We start from the raw sequence: 26,168 nt of genomic DNA, 5'->3' as shown, positions 1-26,168 counted from the left end.
CTTTTGACAAGATTTTGTTTCAATACCTTTTTCCGGCTAGTCACTTTTCCTCGGACACAGAACTGGTCGAGAGACATTATGAACTGTCCGTGTGACGGAGTATCGATGCAATCCACACTACATATTATCTTCTTCTGCTCATATTATAAAACACCACGAAAAACTTGGATCCTTCCACTTCTTCGATTGAATGGCCACAGGTCCTGTCATCCAGCTTATTTGTACCTACAATTATTGGACTCACCTCATATTGCAAAATGTATAGCTATTTTTTTGAAAGCCACCATCAAAATGCGAGAAGCTCTTGAATGACATTATGAGGTTTATGAGTTTATATTTTTCTTCTTTAATTAATTTTTCTTTTATAAGTATGCAAATCAATTTTATTTTCTACTGTTTTTAACCTGTACTTTTTATGGTTGCAAATAAGAGGTAACCGAATAAAAGATAATGAACTGAACTGAGTGCACAAATACCCTGGGGTGTCTTGCTGCTATTGACTGCAGTAATTCCTCCTAGTAACTCAGTTCTGGGAAAGCCAAGTTTTTAACTTTCTCCCAAAAATGGTGAGGGAAGCCTCTCCTCTAAGCTCGGCTGGTAGCATGTTCCATAGCTTTGCGGTACCATGAGAGAGACTCCGGCCGCCCCAACCCTTGGTGCGTATTCTGGGTACCTTCATCAGTCTTGTGCCTGAGGGCCGCAACTGTCTGGCCGGATGGTACCAAACAAATAGCTTTTTGAGTGATAGAGGTCTTGTACTATTCAAAGCCTTGAATGCTAAACAGAGGGCCGTAAACTCAATTTGTTTGCCCACTGGGAGCCAATGGAGTCGGCGAATTTCCTTGGAGATGGAATCGTATTTGGGGAAGTTACCCAGCATTTGAGCAGCTCTTTTTTGAATGGATTTAAGTTTTTTAAGAAAATGTTTGCCCTTGCCCAAATAGATACTTTTACAATAGTCCAATTTAGTCTGGACCAGAGCTATAGTATGTTCTGCTAGGCTGTTAACCCGCTTGGCATGCTAAAAAAACAGCAAGAGGCCTTTTGCTCAGGAACAGCACTTTTGAACACTGTGGGTTTAAAAGGTATATCATGTTCGTACCACTCATCACATGTCCCAAAAGTCACTGGTGTTAAGACTTTTTCATTGGTTCCAAAAATGCAATGAACATTTTTATGTCTAGCGTTAGACATACAAAACAAGAACCTTACAGGCGTAAGGTAGAGAACCTGAGCACACCAGTGTGCTGAATATAGGCACATGAGGTAATATAACAAGCATTGGAAATGCAATAGGTCTCGCAATAACGCGAGTCTGAACTATTAGCATTGTAAATGATAATGCCCTTTATTTTTGCGTTCTGGTTTTTGGAACATAAATAAAAGGCTTTGTCATTAACAAGGCCTATAGCTTAAATTTGCGTTAAAACGAGACCTATTGCATTGCAATGGTGGTGGTGCTGCTGAGTTTTCTCTGAATCTGCACTCTGAATCTGCACTCTGAATCTGCACTCTGAATCTGCACCCACAATCTGCACCCACAATCTGCACCCACAATCTGCACCCACAATCTGCACTCTGAATCTGCACCCACAATCTGCACTCTGAATCTGCACTCTGAATCTGCACTCTGAATCTGCACCCACAATCTGCACCCACAATCTGCACTCTGAATCTGCACTCTGAATCTGCACCCACAATCTGCACCCACAATCTGCACCCACAATCTGCACCCACAATCTGCACTCTGAATCTGCACCCACAATCTGCACCCACAATCTGCACCCACAATCTGCACCCACAATCTGCACTCTGAATCTGCACCCACAATCTGCACCCACAATCTGCACTCTGAATCTGCACCCACAATCTGCACCCACAATCTGCACCCACAATGTGTGAGTGGCGTTGCGTGTGTGAGTGGCGTTGCGTGTGAGTGGCGTTGCGTGTGTGAGTGGCGTTGCGTGGCTGAGTGGCGTTGCGTGGCTGAGTGGCGTTGCGTGTGTGAGTGGCGTTGCGTGTGTGAGTGGCATTGCGTGGCTGAGTGGCGTTGCGTGTGTGAGTGGCGTTGCGTGTGTGAGTGGCGTTGCGTGGCTGAGTGGCGTTGCGTGTGTGAGTGGCGTTGCGTGTGTGAGTGGCGTTGCGTGGCTGAGTGGCGTTGCGTGTGTGAGTGGCGTTGCGTGTGTGAGTGGCGTTGCGTGGCTGAGTGGCGTTGCGTGTGTGAGTGGCGTTGCGTGTGTGAGTGGCGTTGCGTGTGTGTGTGGCGTTGCGTGTGTGAGTGGCGTTGCGTGTGTGAGTGGCGTTGCGTGTGTGAGTGGCGTTGCGTGGCTGAGTGGCGTTGCGTGGCTGAGTGGCGTTGCGTGGCTGAGTGGCGTTGCGTGGCTGAGTGGCGTTGCGTGGCTGAGTGGCGTTGCGTGGCTGAGTAGCGTTGCGTGTGTGAGTGGCGTTGCGTGTGTGAGTGGCGTTGCGTGTGTGAGTGGCGTTGCATGTGTGAGTGGCGTTGCGTGTGTGAGTGGCGTTGCGTGTGTGAGTGGCGTTGCGTGTGTGAGTGGCGTTGCATGTGTGAGTGGCGTTGCATGTGTGAGTGGCGTTGCATGTGTGAGTGGCGTTGCGTGTGTGAGTGGCGTTGCGTGTGTGAGTGGCGTTGCGTGTGTGAGTGGCGTTGCGTGTGTGAGTGGCGTTGCGTGGATGATAGTGGGCTTGCGTGGGTGTGAGTGGCGTTGCGTGTCTGTAAGTGTTGCTGTGTGGGTGGAAGTGGCACAGAGCCTTTGATGTGGCCTGGCGCAGCAGAAATGCTGCTGCTGCTAATTAAATACAAGAGTGGCCGGGAAGCGGCCGGGAAACACAAGTACGGCCGGCCACATAATTAGGGGAGGAGAAGCCGCACAGCACACGCTGGGAGAAGCCCTTTGATGTGCTGTGCGGCCGCGATGCGCGCTCTGTGCTGGGGGAGGGGGGAGGGCCATTAGCCTGACGAAGGGTGGGAGGGACATTGAGGAACAGATGGCCATGAAAGTGTATGGGCCAAAAGCACGTGCCTGTACGTGCACTCGAAGAAAACGCCACGAAAAAAAGCGGTGGTTTGACAATCAGTTCGAGCACTTGAATTCTCGGCCATTTCCCATTCCTTCGGAATGGTAAAGGACGAGACCTAAAAATGGTAGAAAAAATTCAAAGTTGTTTATTCACTTTGTTAGTTTCGTAAATTGGTTCATAAATCTGAATCCGAAGAATTTATTTACATGAACGAAGGTTGATATGCAATCAATTGAGGGAGGAAAAAGATCGTGTTGGAAACATGAGGGTGGGAGAGGCCAATGGGAGGCGACAGCCGACAAGGTAATGGAAATGGGAAGCAGACTGACGAGAGGAATCATCATGAGTAAATTTGAATGAAAATGAGAATACAAACAGTGGGAAAAAGGTGACAGGAAAAGTGCAAAAAAGTCCAATGGAATGTGATAAATTGTAGCGGAGTATTTCTCGAGAGAAAGTAAATAAAAACGGGAACAATCATGAGACGCTGGTGAATGTGGAAAAAAGAACAGAGTGACAAGTGAGATAAAAAACAGTGACAGATAAATAAAAGAAGAACTGAACATGTAAGTGGGTGAAAGATGAGAGGAGTGAAAAAGGGTAGGAGCAGAATAAGGCGGAATAAGTGTAACAAAAACAAAATAGTAGATCAAACAGTTGCATGACGCTGGTGAATGTGGAAAAAATCCAAGCCATTGAATCAGCTCTTCTGAACACCAATAAACCAACTAACTTGCAAGTTTTCCTCATGGAACTGATTGAATTCACTCTACTTCACAGTTATTTCAAATACCAAGACAAATTTTTCATCCAATTATCAGGCGTAGCAATGGGAAATTGCGCCTCCCCATCATATGCCAATCTTTCATGCAAGATTTCGAAACCCAACATATTCTGTCTGTTCCACATTGGCAAGATCACCTCAAATGTTATTACCGTTACATTGATGACATTTTTTTAATTTGGACCGGCTCGGAACATCAACTCACCTCTGCCATCAGCTTTCTCAACACCATCAATGACCGGATACAGTTCACGCATAACATCAATTCAAAGAGGATTTCATTTTTGGACGTGGACATCACTATCACTGATACTAAACTTGCCACATCAATTTATTCAAAACCCACCGACCGCAACAATTATCTCCACTATTTAAGCTTTCATCAACCCAACCTGAAGAAACATTTACCCTATTCTCAACTAATGCGAGCCAAAAGAATTGCATCTACTGATGAGGCTTACAAACATGACAGTAACATTATCACCAACAGATTTCTCAAAAGAGGTTATCCTGAGCAAGTCATCCACATGGCCTGTGATAGACTAAACAAGATTGATCGATCAACTCTACTCAAACCCAAATGCAAAACCACTCCAACAGAACAACGGAATGTATTCGTTTCAAAATTTTCCACAAAGAGCCCCTTGATCAAAAAATGCATCACTAACCATTGGCCAATATTACAACTTGAACCTGACTTTAATGCTATTTTCAACAGCAAGCCCATTTTCGCATATCAACGTTCAAAGAATCTAGGAACAATGTTGAAACCTCGCACCATCCAGCCTACAGTATTTAAAGGAACTATCCCCTGTCATAACTGTACGAACTGTCACAACATAATTCCTGGGAACACCATCATGCATCCTACCAAAGGCACCCCCATCACACTCAAGGTAACCGCGACATGTGACACAACCAATGTTGTTTACTTACTCAAGTGTCCCTGCGGACTTGCTTACGTTGGCAAAACTGAACGCAAGATCAAAACTAGACTAACTGAACACCGAAGTAACATCAGAAATAAAAACTTGAAATCCAAAGTATCAGCTCATTTCACACAGCATAATCACAACATCAGTCAAATCCGTTTCCTCATACTGGAGGTTGTCCAAAAACAGGAGGGTATGGACCCTAGGAAGTTCCTTCATCAAAGAGAATTATATTGGATATTCAAGATGAACTCTGCTCATCCCAATGGACTCAATGAACGGCTGGAATATAGCAGTTTCTTATAACTTGCCCTTTTACCGTGTCTAATGTACCTGTTGATCCTCTCTTTTGTGTCTGCAACGTTTTGTGTTTGCAACTGTTTGATCTACTATTTTGTTTTTGTTACACTTATTCCGCCTTATTCTGCTCCTACCCTTTTTCACTCCTCTCATCTTTCACCCACTTACATGTTCAGTTCTTCTTTTATTTATCTGTCACTGTTTTTTATCTCACTTGTCACTCTGTTCTTTTTTCCACATTCACCAGCGTCTCATGATTGTTCCCGTTTTTATTTACTCTCTCTCGAGAAATACTCCGCTACAATTTATCACATTCCATTGGACTTTTTTGCACTTTTCCTATCACCTTTTTCCCACTGTTTGTATTCTCATTTTCATTCAAATTTACTCATGATGATTCCTCTCGTCAGTCTGCTTCCCATTTCCATTACCTTGTCGGTTGTCGCCTCCCATTGGCCTCTCCCACCCTCATGTTTCCAACACGATCTTTTTCCTCCCTCTCTATATTTTCCATTTTCTCTCTCACACCTTTTTCCCAAACTTTTACATTTCTGCCCCATTTTTTCAGCGTTTGCTTCTTAATTCACTTTCTTCCACTCCTTTGCCCGGGTCGCCCCGATCTCATCAGCTTTATTCCTGTTCACAGTCCCCTTTCTATCTTGCACTGTGTTGGATTAAACACGCATGCGCACCCGTCCCTGCACTTTCGCTTTCCACTGTCGGCGTCCCGCCGTACCGGAACACCGATCGCAGCATTTATCCGTTATACCTCTGCACATCTTCGGTAAGCACTTCGTCTTGACCACCTGGATAATCTGTCTGAGCACATTTTATATCACGGCCTTTTTGAAGCATGGATAGCACGGTTTCACTTCTGTTATTTCTTCGGCACCGCGGTTTTACTTAATCCCGTCTGACCACTTCCAGTTCTTGTTCACTTGCACCTTTTACACCCGCCACCGTATGATCTTTTATTGACTAGCAGACGCCCACGATCCACTTACTTTTACGCACGTCTTTTCGATCACACTTTTGTAATTAATCACCTGCATGTTTCTTCGGCGTTTTAGTTTCACTCCAGTACCCTTCACCATTATTTATCACCCTTACTCTCGGGCTCTGGCATTTAGTAATTTTCCACATTCTACACTATTTCCTAGATTATGTGGACCCCCTGAAGAGGAGCCATTTCAGCTCGAAATGCATCGGGGATATTTACATTTGTTTCCACATTTACTATCATGATGTTTTGACGGTGGAATAGTCTACAATTGATTGCATATCAACCTTCGTTTATGTAAATACATTCTTCGGATTCAGATTTATGAACCAATTTACGAAACTAACAAAGTGAATAAACAACTTTGAATTTTTTCTACCATTTTTGTATTACCTCATGTGCCTATATTCAGCACACTGGTGTGCTCAGGTTCTCTACCTTACGCCTGTAAGGTTCTTGTTTTGCACTGCTACCTTGCCCCTCCTGGACAGAAGGGGTTCACCCTGAGCACCCAAAGACACTTTGACCATTGAATACCCTAGATATCCATACACTGTTCATCACGGAGTGCAGCGGACCTCTCTGTCTCATCTAGCGTTAGACATACACATAAAGAAAAAAACAATTAAATTGACAACATCGATAGCTCAAACTCTCGCAAATGTGAGACCTATTGCATTACAAATGCTTGTTGAATGTGTGGGCGACAAAAATGTTCTCTTCTAAAAGTTTATAAAGCAATATACTAGGAATACAAGGGGCTAGTCGCCAACATTAGTGCTGCCCAAATGCACTCCAGGTGTGGGTGTGGTTGGAGATTCTTGTAATCTCAGGCAGGAAGGTTTATTTGTCTCCTGCTCTTATTCACCATTTTATGTCCCCCTTTATTTGCACTGGGACTGAGTAAAAGGAGCACTGAATGATTTTATTTATCTTAGTTGAGGCCTTTTTTCCCGTTCTTTTGTCTGTTCATCGACTACACTGACAGAATATTGTGTCATGAACATATTCTACTCATGCACACGTGCAGAATGGGCCAATTTTTCATGAAATTCCATTGTTTACAACGGTATTAACATGGTAACACTAAACGTGACCATGCGACCCTCGTTTCTGTGTACATTATCCATCTTATATGAGTATCACAGTAGCACGTCTTGTGTTTTTTCAGTTAGTACACATCTTAGACATTGTTCCTGGCTGAGAATGTAGCAAAACATTTTCCACCAATTTAAAGCAGCGCTTAATAATTAGGTGAAATGATGAATGCTTCAAAGGTAATTTAAAAAACACTTCTGAGATTATAACGAACGATGCAAATGTTCCTGAGCACTGTGATATAAACAATTTTTTTACTGGATTGAAAAGTACTCACTTAAATTAGTGCTAGTATAGTCTCTATTAGGAATAGTGCCATCAACTGTGCATTAACAGGTAGGCCGAGTATTAAACAATGTGCGCCTGCATACAGGATGAGAATGGAGCTGTACATCTATTTGTCACCAAATCATGCAGTTTAACAGTGCATATGCTAACTGAAGTAACACAGCGAATTATAACATTAACTGCACATAATACAGCTCAGAAAAACAGACAGTCATTCTGCTACTCTGAACTGTGCTGTCTGCAGTCAATAATCTATTGTATAGTGTTGCCGAGTTAATACATATGCAGTAAACTGAGATTGTGTAAAAAAAAAGAGCTGCTATTTATCCTGACTTGGCTTGTCCAGATCTTAAGGCCACTCAGCATTATCTACCTACCAGCGAATGTGTGCCCGGAAGTTGTGAAAACTACAATAAAAGGACCGGGTACCCGGCTTTGTTCGTTTATTCTGCCTGCTGTGGACAAATACAATTGCCGGAATTTGGTGCAGGGATACTAGCTGGAATCATGAATTCCTATACCAAATTCCCGCAAGTTCATAGGGCCCAACGTATGAAACATGTAATATACGCATCTTTGCACACTTTAATTGGTTCAGACACACGTTGTTTAAAATATGGCTACATCTTTCTAGCTGTGCACACAGACAAGCGTGAGATTATTGATGTTTATAGCGTCTCCTCAGAATTACTGTCACGAATGCAACAACTAATACCTTTGATAAATCTGGATTGTTTTACCTTTTCATCCGTATCAGTAAACCCTTCAGTTAATGATGTGCCTAACAACCGGAAACAGTAAGCGGAACCCAAATAACGAATCATAATTGATGTTGTGCAACATGAGAACCGCTTCTTGGTCTGTGTGACCTCGTCGTCAAAAGAGAAAGAGTGCATGAGTTTCCTTGCATAACTATGCTGGGGATCCATTACAGGCTCTGCTGCGTGAGATGGAAAGAAGCAGCGAGCCAGCTGACGCTGACTCACGCGCCACGCCGCGAGCCGCGCCCCCGCAGCCTGCCCCGCGCACCTGCGCGCGCTCACTCGAGGCCCTGGAAAATGTGGCAATTAAACAACGGCTTATTACTAACTCTCAGCTGATACAGAAGCAGTCAAGGGATGAACAGGAAGGTTTGCACAAAGGTACACGCACTTGAGAGGTGATGACTGTTTAGTGTTCCCAGTGCATGGAAAAGTTATCTTAGTGAGTGATATGTGATACATGCCTTGTGCTCGGATTACTTCATCACTCCATGTAATGAGCACACACCGTTTCCACTCCTGTACATTCAGTGTACCAAGCATTATTTCCATGGGTGATAATAATATATTGGTTATTGGCAAGTAATACCACAGTTACTATTTCACAGTTTACTGATACTCACTTTCTCCCCCTCTGGAGAGTAATAGGAAGTTAATAGGTTCAGTCTAACCAAACCACTCTTCCCAAAATTCTCCAAGGAAATTCAAGGGCTGTAACAACGTATTGTATGCATTAAGTTATGTGGTAAAACGAGTTTTCACAATATTTAGGAAATTAATTGGAAGAAGTAGATTTCCCTAATGCCTTAATCAGCCAGTTACAGTATAATATGCAGCAGAGTAATTTGCTTTCTAAATGTTTAGCCTTAGTATAGTTTTAAAGCCCCTTTCAACATCATCCAAATGCTGTTCATGTAGATTTTGCCATGTTTCGAGGTGAGATCGTGAGGCAAAGTTATCATGTTCATTATAATTCAGCATTATAGCCTGCTGCTGAGGGCAATATTGGTTGTTAAAGGACCTGAACTGGAGTTTCAGCCCTGGGCTATAAAAACGGTGAAGCAGAAGGGCTAAAGGCTATTCGAACATTCCACCTACAGGGAGTTCAGTGTTATACATTAAAAATTAAAAAAACTGAAAGACAAATATTGGAATATTGAAGCAGAAGTCTTACACCAGCCGTTATGGAACCTTCATTGTCTTCAAGGGAATTCTCACCATTCTAGTGTTCTAATTAGAAGTAACTCTCAGAAGTAAAAACAGGAAAGTCTTGAACCAATGGTCCTGGCCTGTAGTGAGCCTGTGGGAAGTTGCATGCACTTCCCTCCTGTGGTTCCAGCAACATAGGGGCATATTTACAAGCCCTCTGCACCACTAGAGCGGCACTTTTTTTACGCTCCAGTGGTGTATCACCATTTCCCTTATTTACAAGATGGTGCTAAGCCACTTTGAATGGCCTAATGCCACCTTGTAAATATGTCCCTTTCCTCCGCAGTCCTCCGTGGCAAAGGGGGCGTGCAATAGATGTTGCTGTTGGTATTCCTGTGTCATGTTTGAGGACTTGTCCCGTACTCAATGTAAACTGATACCTAAGCAAGTGGAAGGGTAGCAACCGATAGTCCTGAAACAAGTCACTCACGGTCACAATGCCAATCTTCTCCCAGTGGCACAGGTCCTTCATCTCAAAGTAACCTTGGTGTCTGGGGAGGCCGAGCATTAGTATATTAGGATCATTGGAAGTCACATGTTTAGTGATCAACAGGCTGCAGGGAAGGCAAGCTGTACCACATATAATACCAATCGAGGAAGCCTACACCTAGTTTTGACTGTCGGAGCACTGACATATTTCTACTAGGCTCATGGGGTAGTCGACTATACCAGTTTCTTCCAGTGAAAGGCCCGATAACCACCAAATAATAATGCTCAAATATGGATGCATGTTGGTGCAGCTTGGCCAGGGCAACCCAATGGCAACCACTGTGCCAGATGAGATCTACCAGAAGTGTGTTGAGTCCTCGAAAAACATTCAGGTGAGGAAAACTGAGATATTAGCAAACCTATGAAGGAGACATGGTAGCATCGCCAGTTTAGATAAGGCAATGCGCTCCAGTGTCCTCCAAAGGTCTACCTGAGCCCTGATCTAGCTCACTTTAATAGCTTCCCTCTAGTAGGTCTTGCTCACAGTGATATAGGCGATTGTCCACATAGTGGAAAGCAGCACTTTTTCATCAAACCAGCCCTCCCAGGTCAACACAGTTAGAGGGTACATCTGGGCATAGTAGGAATAGGCAAAACTTTGTCCAGTTGACACAGACACCAGATGCTGCTCCTAACTCACCAAGACTCTTGGCTATTCAGGAATGATCCTTTTTAAAGTCTTTTAAATAAAGTAGGGCTTCATTATTATGAAGTGAAATCCCATGGGTTCTCTTCGGTAGTGGTCCTCAACCAAATAGCCAATGGTTCCATGGTTACTATAAAGAGTAGCAGAAAAATGTGGCAACCCTGGCTTGTTGCCTTGCTACTTTTAGAGGGCAGGGGTGAGCTTCCCCTGTCAGACAAAACCCACAGCATCAGTGTAGAGCAATACAACTGTATCAGGCAGTACAATTTCCAAACCTGAATGTAGTTGGTATTTTAAAGAGGTAGTCCTATGCTAGTGTATTAAATGCCTTCTCCAGGTCAAGAACAAGAGAAGTTGCGTCTGGTTATGATGATGGGCCGCCTCCTTTATTTTATATAATCTTCTAATGTTCTGAGATTATTTTTTCTCCAGTAGGAAGGCATTCTGTTCAGAATAGATCAAAAGTGGGAGAACACGATTTATCCATCTAGTCAATATTTCACTGAGGATGGGCGAGGAAGCCACCTATTACCCCCCCCCCCCTCCCACTTACCTACCATTTAACATACCCTTACTCTGGAAAGGATGAGTTAGGAAGGGGTATCTCAGAGATGAAAGAAAAGACCAGTTGGATTAGCTAATTGCAACAGTCTATATAAAACCTGTCAGACTGTCAGTATATGAGAAGATGCTAGCCTATGCACACAGCATGCTGAGGATCACCTTTCAGGTCCTGGATAAGTGAGGATATTAAAAGGAGGGAGAGGGAATACTTCAGGCATGGAAGAAGCATGATGACCAGGTCTCCTTTCTTTTTCCAGGACTCCTGGGCCCCTTCACCTAATTCTGAATAGACTTTAAGACTCTCATTTGGCCCCCTTCTTGCTTCTGTCATTCACCCTTGCATCATAATACCCTTCAATCTACCCGAATCCTGTCTGTCATGATTTTCCTTTCGTTTCTTGTATGCACATTCATCATGATGTAGATTATACAACATGAAATATTTATATCTTGTTGGTGCTAAGACATGTGGAGTGGCATGAAGTGTTACTGCGATGATGTTTGTTAATGAAGTAAGCTTGTGCTATTTGCTCAGTGCAGATTGTTTATTTTGATCAGGGAGCATGTCTGAGACCTAGGAAATAAATATGGCATAACATATTTATTGATTTTACAGTGGACCTCATTACCTACCTGACTCGCTTTGAGTGGGACATGGCAAAATACCCAATAAAGCAGCCTCTGAAGACCATTACGGAATCTTTATCAAAGGTAAGGGTGCTTTTAGTTTATCCAGCTCATATATATAACACTTGAAAGCAAGATGATCACTTTGTGAGCTCTACTAAGGAATGGCATTCACTTGAAACTAACCAACCCAAGTAACAAATCATTTGTAACATCAATACTTGATTAACTCTTGTGGCATAAGTGTCCTCTCTTTGTGCTTCTGCTGTGACATGTGCCCAGTTACAGCTTCACATCAGTGCTTTTCTCTGTGGTTTATTCCTGTTGCATTGATTCCACTCAAAATGTAAATGGCCACTACCCGCATTTTTAACGAGAAATCAACGGTCTGTCAAGAATTGTCTTTACTGGAACCAAAACCCAATTACCTTTCTCTTGCCATCACTGCTGTTTCATTCAGTGCTGAATTTGCTGGGCCCAACGTTTTGCTACTGAAGCCCGCACCCTTCAGTATTGAAGAGTGGGGTGTCGAATACCAAGGCTGCATATCCTTGATTCCACCTGATGCCGTTTTAATACCCTACCAGACACTCCTTGCCCATCTAGCTCAGTTTTGCAGGTTATTTTTCATCTATGCTTTCTCCCCTTCTCACTGTTTTTCTGCCTTTCTCTTCCTTCTTTCCCCCTTTTACGTTTTTCTCTCTCTACTTCTGGATCAAAGTCTGTTGAGGCAAAAAGTGCTGATCCACAAACATGAGTGCTTCTGGGCTCCACCTGCAATCACCAGATCAGATTTAGCACAGCTATCATTACTCATTCGTTATGACATCAGTGGGCATTTATACGTAGTCTCTTGTGAGACATTTGAAGTTTCAGTGTAGCTTCAGATTAGCATGTTCTGGTGTGCATATATTGTGTGAGTGCTGAATACACCAGTTTCTCCTCAAGAGCCTTCATTTGAGGTGGTCCAAGTAAAGAGTTTTGTTTTAGAAACATACAAAGGAACTGTTGGACTTGGCCCTTCTGGCAGGTTCACCCCTAAACCTTTTGCTTTGATAGGTGACTTGGTGTTGGTTGTTTTTGGCTTCTGTGCACTTTAACACTGTGTCCCAGTGTAAAGTGTGTGCGCACTCTGAGTGCGTGTGGTGAGATTGGCCTGCCCTCCCATAGGAATGCATGGGGAATGTGTGTGTCCATGTTAGTTCCTGATGTGTGGGGAGTGCAGGGTCGAGTTTGGTATGTGCAGACTCGTGTGATTAAATGCTGCGCGATGATGTGCGCGGATTTATTGTGTCTGCTGTGGAAGTGCCACTTCTAGAAGTTGGCATGTCTGTGTAATACATGTGAATTGGCTGTCTGGCTTGTGATTGGCTGGAGCTGGCTGGTGTGCCTGCTCCAGGAGTCAGGATGGGTCTGCCCCGGTGGAGAGTAGAGAGATCTGCATATTGATGGGAGGGATGAGTGCACCTGGGACCTGAATAGGGCTGGGCTTTCCCTCCACAATGCTGGCTCCGCCCCCTGTGGTGCGACTGATGACCCTAGCCTGTCCTGTGAATGGGGAGAGGGACTGAGCACAACGGAGTGCTCCAGAACCAGCTGCGACTGGTTCTCCCCCTGCCCTGCAGCCTGAGACAAAAGATTCATGTGTATTAAAAGGGGCTGTGACCCCATGTAAACTGTTCTCTTTCCTGACCCTAACTTGAGGGGGGCCTGCTGCTGCTGGGCGCCAGGAGGAACCGCCACTGGGGACTGCCTCCCTGCCTGGAGGGCCCTGTGAGCTGGCCCCTGGGCCCAGCCTTTGCCCCCCTACCTGCAACAGGACTTTTCCCAAAGCGGGATTTTCTTTTTGAAAATTCGAAAATCAAAAAGATAATGCTCCCCCCCCCCCTCAATGGAAGTCATCACTCATGGCAAATGGGGCATTTTGTGTATTTAATAGTCCTTTAATGCCAAGGTTTGAGGAAAGGAAAAAAATCTTCAGCATTTTCGCCCATCCTAATTGGTCGGAGGAACATATAGCCAATTCTCTGACAGCTTTTACGCCATTGGGCTCGCGTAGAAGTTTAGCTACGGGGGGACAGAGTGGTCACCAGCGTACCCAAACCTATGGTCCACCCGCATTTAAATCAGGCAGGCGGACCACTGTGTTGGCAAGGAGGGAACATGATCGCAGTTGTGATGGAGTTCCCTCTCTACAAGCATCTAAATTGGCGCCTAAGTACTGCAAGACAGGTTAGGAAGTTTAAATTATACAACATTATTTTTTCTATGTGAACATTTACTTTTAACTATCAGTGGAGTCTCGTTAGCAGTTTGGGGATGAGGGTGTAGTACTCACCTAAGTCTTGTTGTGTGGTTATGTGCTGGTTGCGCATACCCAAGCATCATAGAGGTGAGGAATAATAGTGTAGTACACTTAGGTGTATGTTGGTGTAAATTGGAAAAAGTGCAGTACCCCATTGTATGGCATAGTGCTCCAGGGTATACGAAGTTGAAGAACAGTATTACCCTGTCACTAAGGGTTCTATGCAGGGAGCACCACATGGTTTGTGAAGGTGGCAAAGTGTAGTACCCTGTTTTGAAAAGTTGCTTTTGAGAGTAACATGTGGTGTGCTAAGTTGCAAAACTGTAGCTCCCTGTGTAAGAAGTTGTATGGGGAGTACCCTTTAGGTGCAACATGGGAGAAGAGTAGTACCAGGATATAAGGCGAAGTACCCCATGGATGAAAATGTGTAGTACACCGTGGTGGCGGGGGTGATAGCCACATGTTTTGTCGTAGTATAGTGGGTGATATCCACAATCTTGTGATTGTTTTGTGGTGTGGTTTCTTCTGTTTGCTCAGAAGGGAGCCAGTCAGTGTTGTGTTTGAATGGTAGTGTTTAATTTCGCTGCGTTAAAGTATTTAAAAGTCTTAAATGGATCCATTATAAAACAGAAAACAAATAATCCGAAAATGGATAAAATCCTTTTTCCTTTTTCATTGCTGTCCACGAGCTGAAAAAGAACAAATAACCGTTACCAATAAGGGTAGGGAGAGGAGGGATAATATTAGCCTCCGTGTCTTTAATAAAATCCAGATTTTCTGTCCATCTAGGCTGATGAAAATCTACATTTTATGGCAAGACCGGAGGCTAATATTATGCACTTGACCAATCAGCATATCTCAGAATATCATGTAACGCACCCCCAAGCATAAAAGCCTTTGATGCCGAAGCACCCCTCACGGAATGTGCGCCAAACCTACTCACATCAACACCAGCATTCTTCATCATTTCCTTCACCCATCTTGCTACAGTAGGATTTGAAACAGCTTCATGAGGTTTTCTATAAGAAATTAACAACTGTTTTTCATTTGCAGGACGAATTCCTGATGTCCTCCTTTCATATTCCTTCAAACAACGCACAACACACAAACGTTCATGACCATCAAAATAAGGATAAAAAATGCTTTCTGAATTAGTCTTTGTTCTTCTACAGAGATAAAAACAAACACCCTCTGGATTAAAAATCCTAGCTCACACATCCAATGCTCTTACATCAGACACTCTTCTAAAAGACAATAAACATAGTAACATAGTCAATTTTCAACTTAAATCTCTTAAATCTAAACCACTGTTCCTCCCCAAATTTCCTAAATACTCAAGAACTCTAGAAACATCCCACACAGACAAATATCTGTCCACAGGAGGCTTGGAAACTCTCACACTCTTCATCAATCTCTTTGTCCAACCAAAACACCATCAACCAACCTATGTCCTGCAGCAATAGCTGAACTATATAAATTAATAGTCCTATACGCCAAACCTGAGGCAAATAAATGCCAAATAATTTACCACAAAAACTACATCCACTGAAACAGGATCGTAATCCCTCTCCACACACCAGCGTAACCATTTCTGCCAAGCCAATCTATATATCTTCCAGAAACTGGAGCCCAGGATTCTCTAATAAGTTGAGAAGCCTCACTCGAAAGTCCTGGCATTTCCTAGACTCTCCTGAAATTTTCCATACCATCAGTCTCAACTGACCTGAAATTACCAACTCGTGAAATTCTCCCAAATCTCCTCTCAGAATGTCTGGAAATGTTGGAAGTAGAATGGAACAATATATCGACATTTCTAAAAGGATGGGATACCAAACTTGAGATTTCCAAAGGGGAGTTATTAAAACCACTGACTCCTTCCACCTGCGTACCAACAATGTCACTCTGGTTATCAACACAAAAGGTGGAAAAGCATACGGTCGAAGACCCCTCCAATCCTGTCTGAAAACCTCTATCCCAGCTGACTCCGGATCCGGACACCCAACTGAAAAACTTCTCCAACTGAGTATTTCATCTGTTCGCAAACAGATCCACATGGCAAGGACCCCACAACTCCATTATCTTCAAAAACACTGATCCAATCGCTGGAATCCTTTTGATTCCTCAAATACCAATCCGCTTGAACATTCCTCGGACCTGGTATATACTCCGCTTGAACCAGAATATTCTGATTCAAACAATAATCCCCACAAACTCTCGATAGTTCGGCTAGATCCCTTGATTTCGGACCTCTTAACTTGTTCACATATCTCACCGCTGAAACATTGTCCATCCTCAGCAAAACTGAACATTTTGCTTTGTCTTTCGTAAAACTCTTTATTGCAAATGACCCTGCCAACAACTCCAAACAATTTATGTGCATTTGTCTCTCCTCTACAGTCCTCCTTCATCCTGTCGGTATTGCACCACAATGGGCCCCCCAACCAGTTAAACTTGCATCTGACTCTATTATCAATTGCGGATTTACTTTCCCATTCCATGCCTCTATATTCTTTAGCCACCAATTTAGTTCTGATCTGGCCTCCCCAGAAAGAGTAATCTCCTGAGAATATTTCATGCCACGTCTTAAATGACTGCCCTTCAATCTCTGAAGTGCACGTTAATTTCAAGGTCCTGGAAAAATGTGTTGAAACTAAAACTCAATTGGCACCTCTGGCCACCTGTCAGCCCCTAGTAAATGGTACCCTGGTACCCAGGGCATGGTGACCAGAGAAGACCCATGAGGGCTGCAGCACTGGTTGTGCCACCCTCTGGGGCCCTGTACCCTGGCACCCACACACTGCCTTTGCAGGCTGAGTGCCTAAGTACAGAACTAAAACAAGAGTCGCCATGGCACACATCCCTGTGGCGGTCCCTACGACAACTTGCCACAAACACAGATCTGAAAATCTGTAAAGCTGACAAAGGAGGTGCTCTAGTAGCCCTAGACACCAGCTATTACACTGAAAATCTGGACGCACATCTGAACAACCGAGATCTCTACATGATTTTGAATTCCGATCCTACCAACAACTTCAAGGAAATCCTGGTTACCATAGTAAACACTGCTGTTTCTGCGAATACCATTACAGAAAGAGACAAAAGATTCCTGATCAAGGAACACCCTCAAGTACCATACATCTACCTAGTGCCAAATATTCATAAACATCCCACAAAGCCACCTTTCAGACCTATCGTCAGCACCTGTAACTCTATCCACGAACCTTCTGGATTATATATCGACAAACATCTACAAGCCAGTGTCAAAGGCATGTCTACATACATTCAAGACACCACAGATTTTCTCACAAAGCTTCAAAACATCATTATTCCTCCTGACCAGCTCATCATTTTATGTACCATTAATGTAAGCTCTTTATACACCTCAATTCCCCATAACCTGGGCCTAGAAGCTTTGGAATCTGCTCTAGTACAAACACAGAAACCAGTGGATTTACAGATTTTCAACCTGGAACTGATGCAATTCACCCTTCATCACAGTTATTTCAAATCTTCTAATAACAAACATTACCTCCAGCTGGCTGGAGTTGCTATGGGCAATTGTGCCGCTCCGGCATACGCGAATTTGTTTATGTACCTCTTTGAAAAACAACACATTCTGAATCACCAAGATTGGTAGCCATTTCTTTGCTCTTACCATCGGTACATCGACGACATTTTCTTAGTATGGAAGGGCAATGAAACACAGTTAACCAGTGCCATCAACTCCCTCAACCTAGTGAACGACCGCATCCAGTTCACTTACACTCTCAGTAGATCAGAGATATCCTTTTTGGATGTACAAATCAAACTAATCAACAATCAATTTGTTACATCTATACCTACCAAGGTCACTGACTGCAACAATTACCTCCATTACCAAAGTTTTCATCAGCCAAGTCTAAAACGTCATTTACCTTACTCACAACTTCTTCGTGCTAAAAGGATTGCATCTACTCCCCACCTATATGCACAAGATAGTCAGAACATTATCACCAAATTCCACCAACGTGGTTACCCGAGAAATCTCACTCAAACCACAGAACACAGAGCATCCACTCGAACCAGGGAAGACCTACTGAAACCCAAAGACAATTCCCAGGAGGAAGATACACCCCCAGTATTCGTGTCTAAATTTTCTACACAATCCACCAAAATAAAAGAGTCGATTCGCAAACACTGGCCATTGCTACAATTGGAAACTGACTTCAACAAAATTTTTGACAAACCACCGATCTTTGCTTACCAGCGTTCTAAAAACATCCAATCTCTATTGAAACAACCCAAACTGCCAAGAAATACTGTCTTTAAAGGTACGATACCATGCCACAACTGCGGACACTGTAGCAGTATTATACAAGGCAATTCTCTATCTCACCCCACACAAGGCACTCCCATACACCTTCAAGTTAATGCCACCTGCGATACAACCAATGTTGTATATATGCTAAAGTGCCCATGTGGTCTCCCATACGTGGGCAATACTGAACGTAAAATCAAAACAAGACTTACAGAACACCGCAGCAACATTCGTACGAAGAACTTAGTCATGTGTTGCCGCTCATTTTGTCCAATATTCTCACAATCCCAGTCAAATTTGTTTTCTGATTCGCGAAGTGTTAAACAAACTTCCACATAAAGACAATAATAAATACTTGCTACAACGCGAATTATATTGGATACATCGCCTTCATGCTTTGCATCCGAAAGGACTCAATGACAGATTAGAATTAAGCTGTCACCTATGATTGTACTATGATAATCTCTTGAGTATATACTTGGTCTCTCTTTTGTCTGTTTATTGATGTTTACCCATGTGTACCATTGCTGCTTATATTTACTTCCCACTAATTTCATCCATCTTTCACTTTTATATATTCCTACTCACATTTACCTGTTCTTTCTTTTCTCCTCTTCTCCTTTTCTCTATTTTTTATTTTATCCATCCATCCAACCCTCTTTCATCGTATTCCCTTACATTTTCTTTTCACTTTCCTCACTCACACGTGCTTTCCTAATTTTCACATAAATTCTTAATTCTTTTTATTTTCCGATTATCCATGCTTATTTCGGCTCATTTACATTGTTATTTTCCAGCACGCCCTGGTCCCACACTAATCGCGCTATCTATTTTCCTTGGTCTGCTTTCCTCGTGTAGTCTTCCTTCTATGTCTACGCGTATCACTCTTCCTGAAGGAGCATGTACGCATGCTCAGCGTCTTCCAGGTTGCCGTGTACACGGACCGGGTTTAACCGCTTTGACGCTGTCCTTCCGCTCAATGCTCCATGTATCAAAACTTTATTATCATATAATGTAATATGAAGAAATGAGACAGTTTTGAATACTCTTCTGATTGAATCAATTAAAGAATATAACGTTCTCAACAAATCTGAAGTATCAATATATATTCAGTTACGCACTTTTGTGCACTAAGAGTGCCCAGGGATAGTCCTTACCCATCGTAAGGCTTTCTATGCTACACATCCCTGTGTGCCATGCCCACAGAACCCACTGCCCTGGCATACTTCAGTCACCCCTCTAGCTGGGTGCCCTATGCCAGAGGTGAGGGCACCGGTGCATGAGCCATGTGCCCCTACAGTACCCAGGGCCATTCCTGGGCACTGTAAGTGCAGTGATGCCATTTAAGAGTTTATGGTGCTGGGAGGTTGTCATTACGAACTCCACAGCACCATAATGGCTACACTGAAGACTGACAAGTTTGGTACCAAACTTCTCAGCACATTAAACCCGCACTGATGCCAGTGTGGGATTTAATGTAACATGCACAAGAGGGCATCTTAGAGATGCCCTCCAAAAGCCGAACCTACAATCCACATCTGGGCTGAGTGGCTGCAGAGGCTGCCACACAGCAGACATGTTGCTGGACCCCTGGGTAGGAGAGCCCCGCTCTCCTGGGCCTGCAACAATGCACATCCTGGGCGAGGTGCTATGTCTCCTCCCCCAGGATGGACAGGGGGAAGCTTCAAAGGCATACCGCCTCTGAGAGCTTCTCCAGACCATTTGCTGTAGCCAGCAACCAGCCCCCTACCAGTTCTACCCCCACTCTGGCGGGAAGACTGGCGGGAAAAACTACTTCAGGAAGGGGGGTGTGCCAACCTGTGCCAACTCCACCCCTCAGGTGGAGGAGGCGAGGTGAAGCACGACCCCGGGCTCCGGTCATCTTTTAGATGGGGAGTCTTGCCCAATCCCAGCTAGGCTCCTGCCCCCCTCCCACAGGAGAGGAGCAGGCTAGGGGGTGTACTCACCCCAGGACAGGGACCCATTGGTACCTGCCCTTGCCCTACCTGTAACGCCCCTAAATTTAGTATTTAGGGGCTTCCTAAACCTTCCTTCCTCAGATCCCGATATCAAAAGAAGAAAGAAGATCAAGAAGAAGAAGACCCGCCGCGCAGCTGCTAACAACAGGACAACAACAACTGACTTGGCCCCAGCCCTACCGCCTGTTGATCCTGGAAACTGCTCCTGCCTAATCCCGGCGAACTCCGCGGACAGCAACCTTGCGACACCCAGAGGACCTGCCTGCCTTGACCCTCTCGAAGATTGGGACTTCCATCAGCAGAGGCTCTGCTGCAACACCCCACCTGGTGCTCACCAGGAAGCTCCGGACCAGCCCACTCTGCACCAGCCGAGCCTGGGCCGAGCCAACCCAAACCAAGACCACGAGGACGTCCTCCCGGCGACTGGGACCCGAAGTCCAGTGCCCAAAGACCCTCCTCGACGACCCAGCCGAAGCCTGCAGACTCAGAACCTGAGGCCACCCCAACCGCGACCAGCCGAGGGTAAGCTTTTCCGACCCCCAAAGACAACACTGCACCCGGCGCCCCGCGGCCTCCTGTGCCTCCCTTTGGGGTACCTACCTGTGCTCCATCATCCCAACTTACCTCTCAAAGTGCTGGTCGCCCCTGGAGAGTCACCGTCCCCGAGCCTGCAGCCTTTGTTCTTTTTACAAGATCCTCATTGGATAACATTGAGCGCCCGACGGTTCAAAAGCACCCTGCACCCAGCCGCCCGAGTGCCGCTGGCTGTGACCTCTTTGCCCTATCCTACTTCCCCCCTTGCCCAGAGCAAGTGACCAGGAGCCCAGCTCCCAGAGCCACGTGGCCTGCTAGCCAGCAGCCACCAACCAAAGGCCCCCTTTCCCTCATTGGATAACATTGGGCCTACCTACCTCTGCACCCGGCCGCCCCGGTGCCGCTGGGACTGAACTAACTGTATTCACCTGACCCTGGGGGACCCCTGAGTCTACGCCCAGAACCCTAACTTCACCAACCAAGTACTCACCTGGAAACCGGTAATTCACTTACCTGCTATTGGATAACATTGACCCATTTTGACTCGAACATTTTTGAAGTGTGAAGTTTTGAAAACTGAACATATTCCTATAAAATCAGCCAAAGTCTGAATTCGAAAATACTCACCTGTGATCAGGAGAGAAGACAGTCCTGTACCTTTCAGCCCAGTACTGAACCGCAAAAGTAATCCCTAGCAGGTTTACAAGTAACCTGTATTTTATCCTTATGAACCCATTGTCTGCTTTTCTATGAAATTTCTTCTGTGTCTACTTTTGAAAACTGCAAATATTCTTTAAAAATCACACAAAATATTGAAATGCAATTACATACCTGTTTTGAGTTAAGCCCCCAGTGCTGGCCCTAGGAGACTAGTGCTGGGTTACAAAAGTAACGCGATCATACTTTAACTGTAACCTGAATTTCCCCCCATTGGATAACATTGTCAGAATCAAATTGAAAAGTTTCTAAATGTGAACTTTTAAAACAGCTTTATATTCAGGAAAATTCATCACAGTAACTAAAACGTTTTTGCTAATCTGGTTTCAGCTTAGACCCCAGGACTGAATCTAAGATCTAGTCCTGGAACTACCAAAGTAATCCATAAAGTAATCAACTGTACTGTCCTATGAAAACCCCGTTGAGCTCAACGCTAGAGTGTGTTTCAGAACTGTGTTGCTTATTAGCTAGCCTGTAATTATTGTGTGTACAAACTTATTGCTCCTCTGCAAAGTATTTACATGAGAGTACTCACACCTTGAAAAGTATATTTTTATAACTGTTGGTTCTAAAAATAAAGCAATTATATCTGAGGATATAACAACAATTGGCCTGGAGTTCAGTTCTTGAGTGTGTGAAACCTTTTGCTGACTGAGTGTGTACAACAAATGCTTTACACTGTCCTCTGGTACTGCCTTACTGCTCGACCAAGCTACCACTTTGGAGAGTAAGGTCAGTTCTGACTTTAACCTCTGTTATACCTCTGGGGTTGGTGGACTCTAAACACACTGTACTTCCTTCTAGTCCAGTATATATATTGCCACTTTCTCACATTGGTGGATCAGCGGTGGGATACAAACTTGCATTTGTTGGACTACTTGGTTACCATCTGATCACTCGACAGAACTCATAAATTGCCTTTTGAATTCTGAAATTGGTATTTTCCAAAAATACTAAAAATCTGATAGGGCCTTGCTTAAGTCCCATTAGAATTTTGTGAAAATAAAAGTCACTACAAGCTAAGGTAGAGGGTTAGAACTATCAGGTTAGAATGTCTCAACAGAACCCAGCTGTTAGTGAAGATAATACAAACATGGTGGAGGAACTCAACCTCACACCTTACTTGCACCTGGACTTCAAGGAATTGAAGGCCCTATGCAAAGTAAAGAAAATAACTGTAGGTCTGCATCCAACCAAACAAAAGCTCCTGGCTGAGTATGCAAACGACCACCCCTCTGAGCAGGGTGACACCCAGCCAGAGGAATAAGGAGTGGATGAGGAGGATGACACTGATAATCCCCCCATCATTCCTAGGGAGGAGGGGGTCCCTGTACACCTGACTCCAAGAATCAGCCTCTGGGAGCCTAGGGACCACACAGGTGGACTAGTCCCCAGGGAACACATTGGGGAAAGCCCCAGTGAAGAGGACAACTTCCTTGCAAAGTTGGCCAAGAGATTAGACCTAGAGACCAGGCTCCTGGCTCTAGATAAAGAAAGAAAAGAGATGGGCCTAGCCCCCATCTCTGGTGGCAGCAATACCAATAACAAGGATAGAGAGCAATCTTATGATCGTAAAATCCCCAAAGGGATTGTTCCTAAATTTAAGGAAGGTGATTACATCACCAAGTGGTTGACAGCCTTTGAGAGGGCTTGTGATATCAGACAGCTAAAGAAACCTCTCTGGGGGGCACTCCTGTGGGAACTGTTCTCTGGTAACTGCAGAGACAGACTTCTGACCCTCTCTGGGCCAGATGCAGGGCCCTATGATCTCACGAAGAAGACTCTGATTGAGGGATTTGGAGTCACCACTGAGGAGTACAGAATTAGGTTTCACGGGGGCTCACAAAACCCAGACCCAATCCTGGATAGATTTTGTAGACTACTTAGTAAAGACACTGGTTGGTTAACTGGACACAATGTGCATGACTTTACTGGACTGTATAACTTGTTTATGAAGGAACACATTTTGAGTAATTGCTCAAATGAACAGTTACATCAGCATTTGGTAGACCTAGGTCTAATTTCTCCCCAAGAATTGGGAAAGAAGGCAGACCACTGGGTCAAGACTAGGGTGACAAGGACAGCCACTGGGTGTGACCAAAAGAAGGTGGTCACAACCCCCCCCCCCCCCCCAGGTGAAAGGTGGTGAGAATCCCCAAGATAAAAAGTTTGAGTCTTCCAAAGGCCCCCAAAACCTATTCAGGTGGGTGGATCCCAATCTACTCCCTATGTCCCTCAGCCCTATAGGGGGAGAAACTTTGATCCTAACAAGGCCTATTGTAACAACTGTAAGAATTTGGGACATTTAACTGTAGACAGAAACTGCCCCTACAACAAAGCCCCTAAGGCACCCGTTCCAGCTACTCCAGGGACAGTAAATCTACAGATGTGATCAGAGGAGTACCCAGAGCAAATCTGGGAATACACTCAGGCTAGTCTAGTCTGCTTGGGGAATATGGAGGTTGCCAGTGTGGCTGGGTGGCCAACCAACTGTAACAAATATATGCAATACCCCTCCATCAATGGAACTAGAGTAGAAGCCCCGAGGGACACAGGTGCCAGCATCACTATGGTAAGGGAAAAGCTGGTTTCCGCAGAGCAATACCTGATTGGGAAAACTCACCCAGCCACCAATGCTGACAGCATTACCACCCAACGCCCCCTGGCTATGGTAACATTAGGATGGGGGGAGGTTACTGGCCTGAAATTGGTAGTGGTCTCACCATAATTGCCAGCTGACTGTCTGCTTGGAAATGACCTGGAGACCTCAGCCTGGGCTGAAGTTGAGCAAGTAACCCATGCAGCCATGCTGGGTATCCCTAGACTGGTGTGTGTCCAAACCAGAGCACAGAGCAAAAAGAAGGGTGAACAAGTGAGGTTGGAGCCTGAAAGTATGGCCCAACCAACCAAGAGAAAAAGCAAGGAGACTGGGGAACCAGCTTCTACACAGCCAGCCTCTCAGGACCCCTCTCCCCAAGGAGAGGACTTGGGAACCCTGGAGGGAACTGAGTCTGTGGAGCTTGAGCCTTACCAGGTTGGACTCCTGGGCCCAGGGGGACCTACTAGGGAAGGGCTGTGCCAGGGTCAGTGAGACTGCCCCACTCTTGAAAGCCTGAGGCAGCAAGCAGCTGCAGAAGCTAAGGGAGATGAAGGTGGTACCCACAGAGCTTATTGGGAAGAGGGATTACTGTATGCTGAGGCAAGAAACCCCAATCCTGGAGCTACCAGGAGAGTGGTAGTGCCCCAGAAGTACAGGGAGTTTCTCCTAACTTTAGCTCATGACATCCCCCTAGCTGGACACCTGGGGCAAACCAAAACTTGGGAAAGGTTGGTTAGCCACTTTTACTGGCCCCAGATGAACCAAAAAGTGAAGGAGTTTGTGAGCTCCTGTGTTACTTGTCAGGCCAGTGGCAAGACAGGTGGCAAGCCAAAGGTCCCCCTGATACCACTGCCAGTGGTGGGGGTACCCTTTGAAAGGGTAGGTATGGACATTGTGGGTCCACTTGAACCTCCCACAGCCTCAGGGAACAAATTCATTCTAGTAGTAGTCGATCATGCTACTAGGTACCCTGAAGCAATTCCCCTTAGGGTCACTACAGCTCCTGCAGTAGCCAAGGACCTCCTAGGTGTCTTCACCCAGGTAGGGTTTCCTAAGGAGGTGGTTTCAGACAGAGGAACCAACTTCATGTCTGCTTACCTGAAACACATGTGGAAGGAGTGTAGGTTGAAGTACAAGTTTGCTACCCCATACCACCCACAAATCAATGGTCTTGTAGAAAGATTCAACAAGACACTGAAAGGTATGATCATGGGGCTCCCTGAAAAACTCAAAAAGAGATGGGATGTCCTGTTGCCATGCCTGCTTTTCGCTTATGGGGAAGTGCCACAGAAGGGAGTGGGGTTTTCACCCTTCGAACTTCTGTTTGGTCATCCTGTAACAGGACCACTTTGTCTTGTAAAGGAGGGTTGGGAGAGGCCTCTCCAAGAACCCAAACAGGACATTGTGGACTATGTGCTTGGTCTAAGGTCCAGAATGGCTGAGTACATGGATAAAGCATCCACAAATCTTGAGGCCAGCCAGGAGATGCAGTAGCACTGGTATGACCAAAAAGCTGCCATGGTTGAGTTTCAACCGGGGCAACAGGTGTGGGTTTTAGAGCCGGTGGCACCAAGGGCTCTCCAAGACAGATGGAGTGACCCTTACCCTATCCTGGGTTATCCATGTGAACCGCCTCAAACTCTACCATGACAGGGCTGACCTCACCATGCTGATGGTGACTGATGACGAACAGGAAGCAGAGAGTGAACCTCTCCCTGATCTCCTCTCTGCCAGCCCAAAAGATGGGTCAGTGGATGGAGTAGTCTTTTCAGACACCCTCACTCCCCAAAAGCAGGCTGACTGCAAGCAAGTCTTGCAGCAGTTTGCTAGCATCTTTTCCTTGACCCCTGGTCTGACCAGCTGGTGTACCCATGATGTGGACACTGGTGACAGTAACCCTGTCAAAAACAAAATCTATCGACAATCAGACCAAGTCAAGGAAAGCATCAAAGCTGAAGTCAGCAAGATGCTGGAGCTAGGGGTGATTGAACCCTCTGAGAGCC

At 45.0% G+C, this 26,168-nt stretch overlaps 1 protein-coding gene across 1 annotated transcript in view; it reads left to right on the top strand.

Annotated features, from left to right (window-relative positions):
• The window catches only part of ATP6V1C2 (ATPase H+ transporting V1 subunit C2), a 369,892-nt gene that overhangs the window by 211,203 nt on the left and 132,521 nt on the right, over nucleotides 1-26,168 (top strand). Inside the window, exon 5 of the mRNA XM_078647802.1 lies at nucleotides 11,724-11,818. Within this exon, the coding sequence (XP_078503928.1) occupies nucleotides 11,724-11,818 (95 nt within the window). The remainder of the gene's footprint in view (nucleotides 1-11,723; nucleotides 11,819-26,168) is intronic.

Source organism: Lissotriton helveticus, chromosome 6 (assembly GCF_964261635.1).
Source record: "Lissotriton helveticus chromosome 6, aLisHel1.1, whole genome shotgun sequence".
Classification (NCBI taxonomy): Eukaryota; Metazoa; Chordata; class Amphibia; order Caudata; family Salamandridae; genus Lissotriton; species Lissotriton helveticus.
This window is presented reverse-complemented; position numbering and strand designations above follow the sequence as displayed.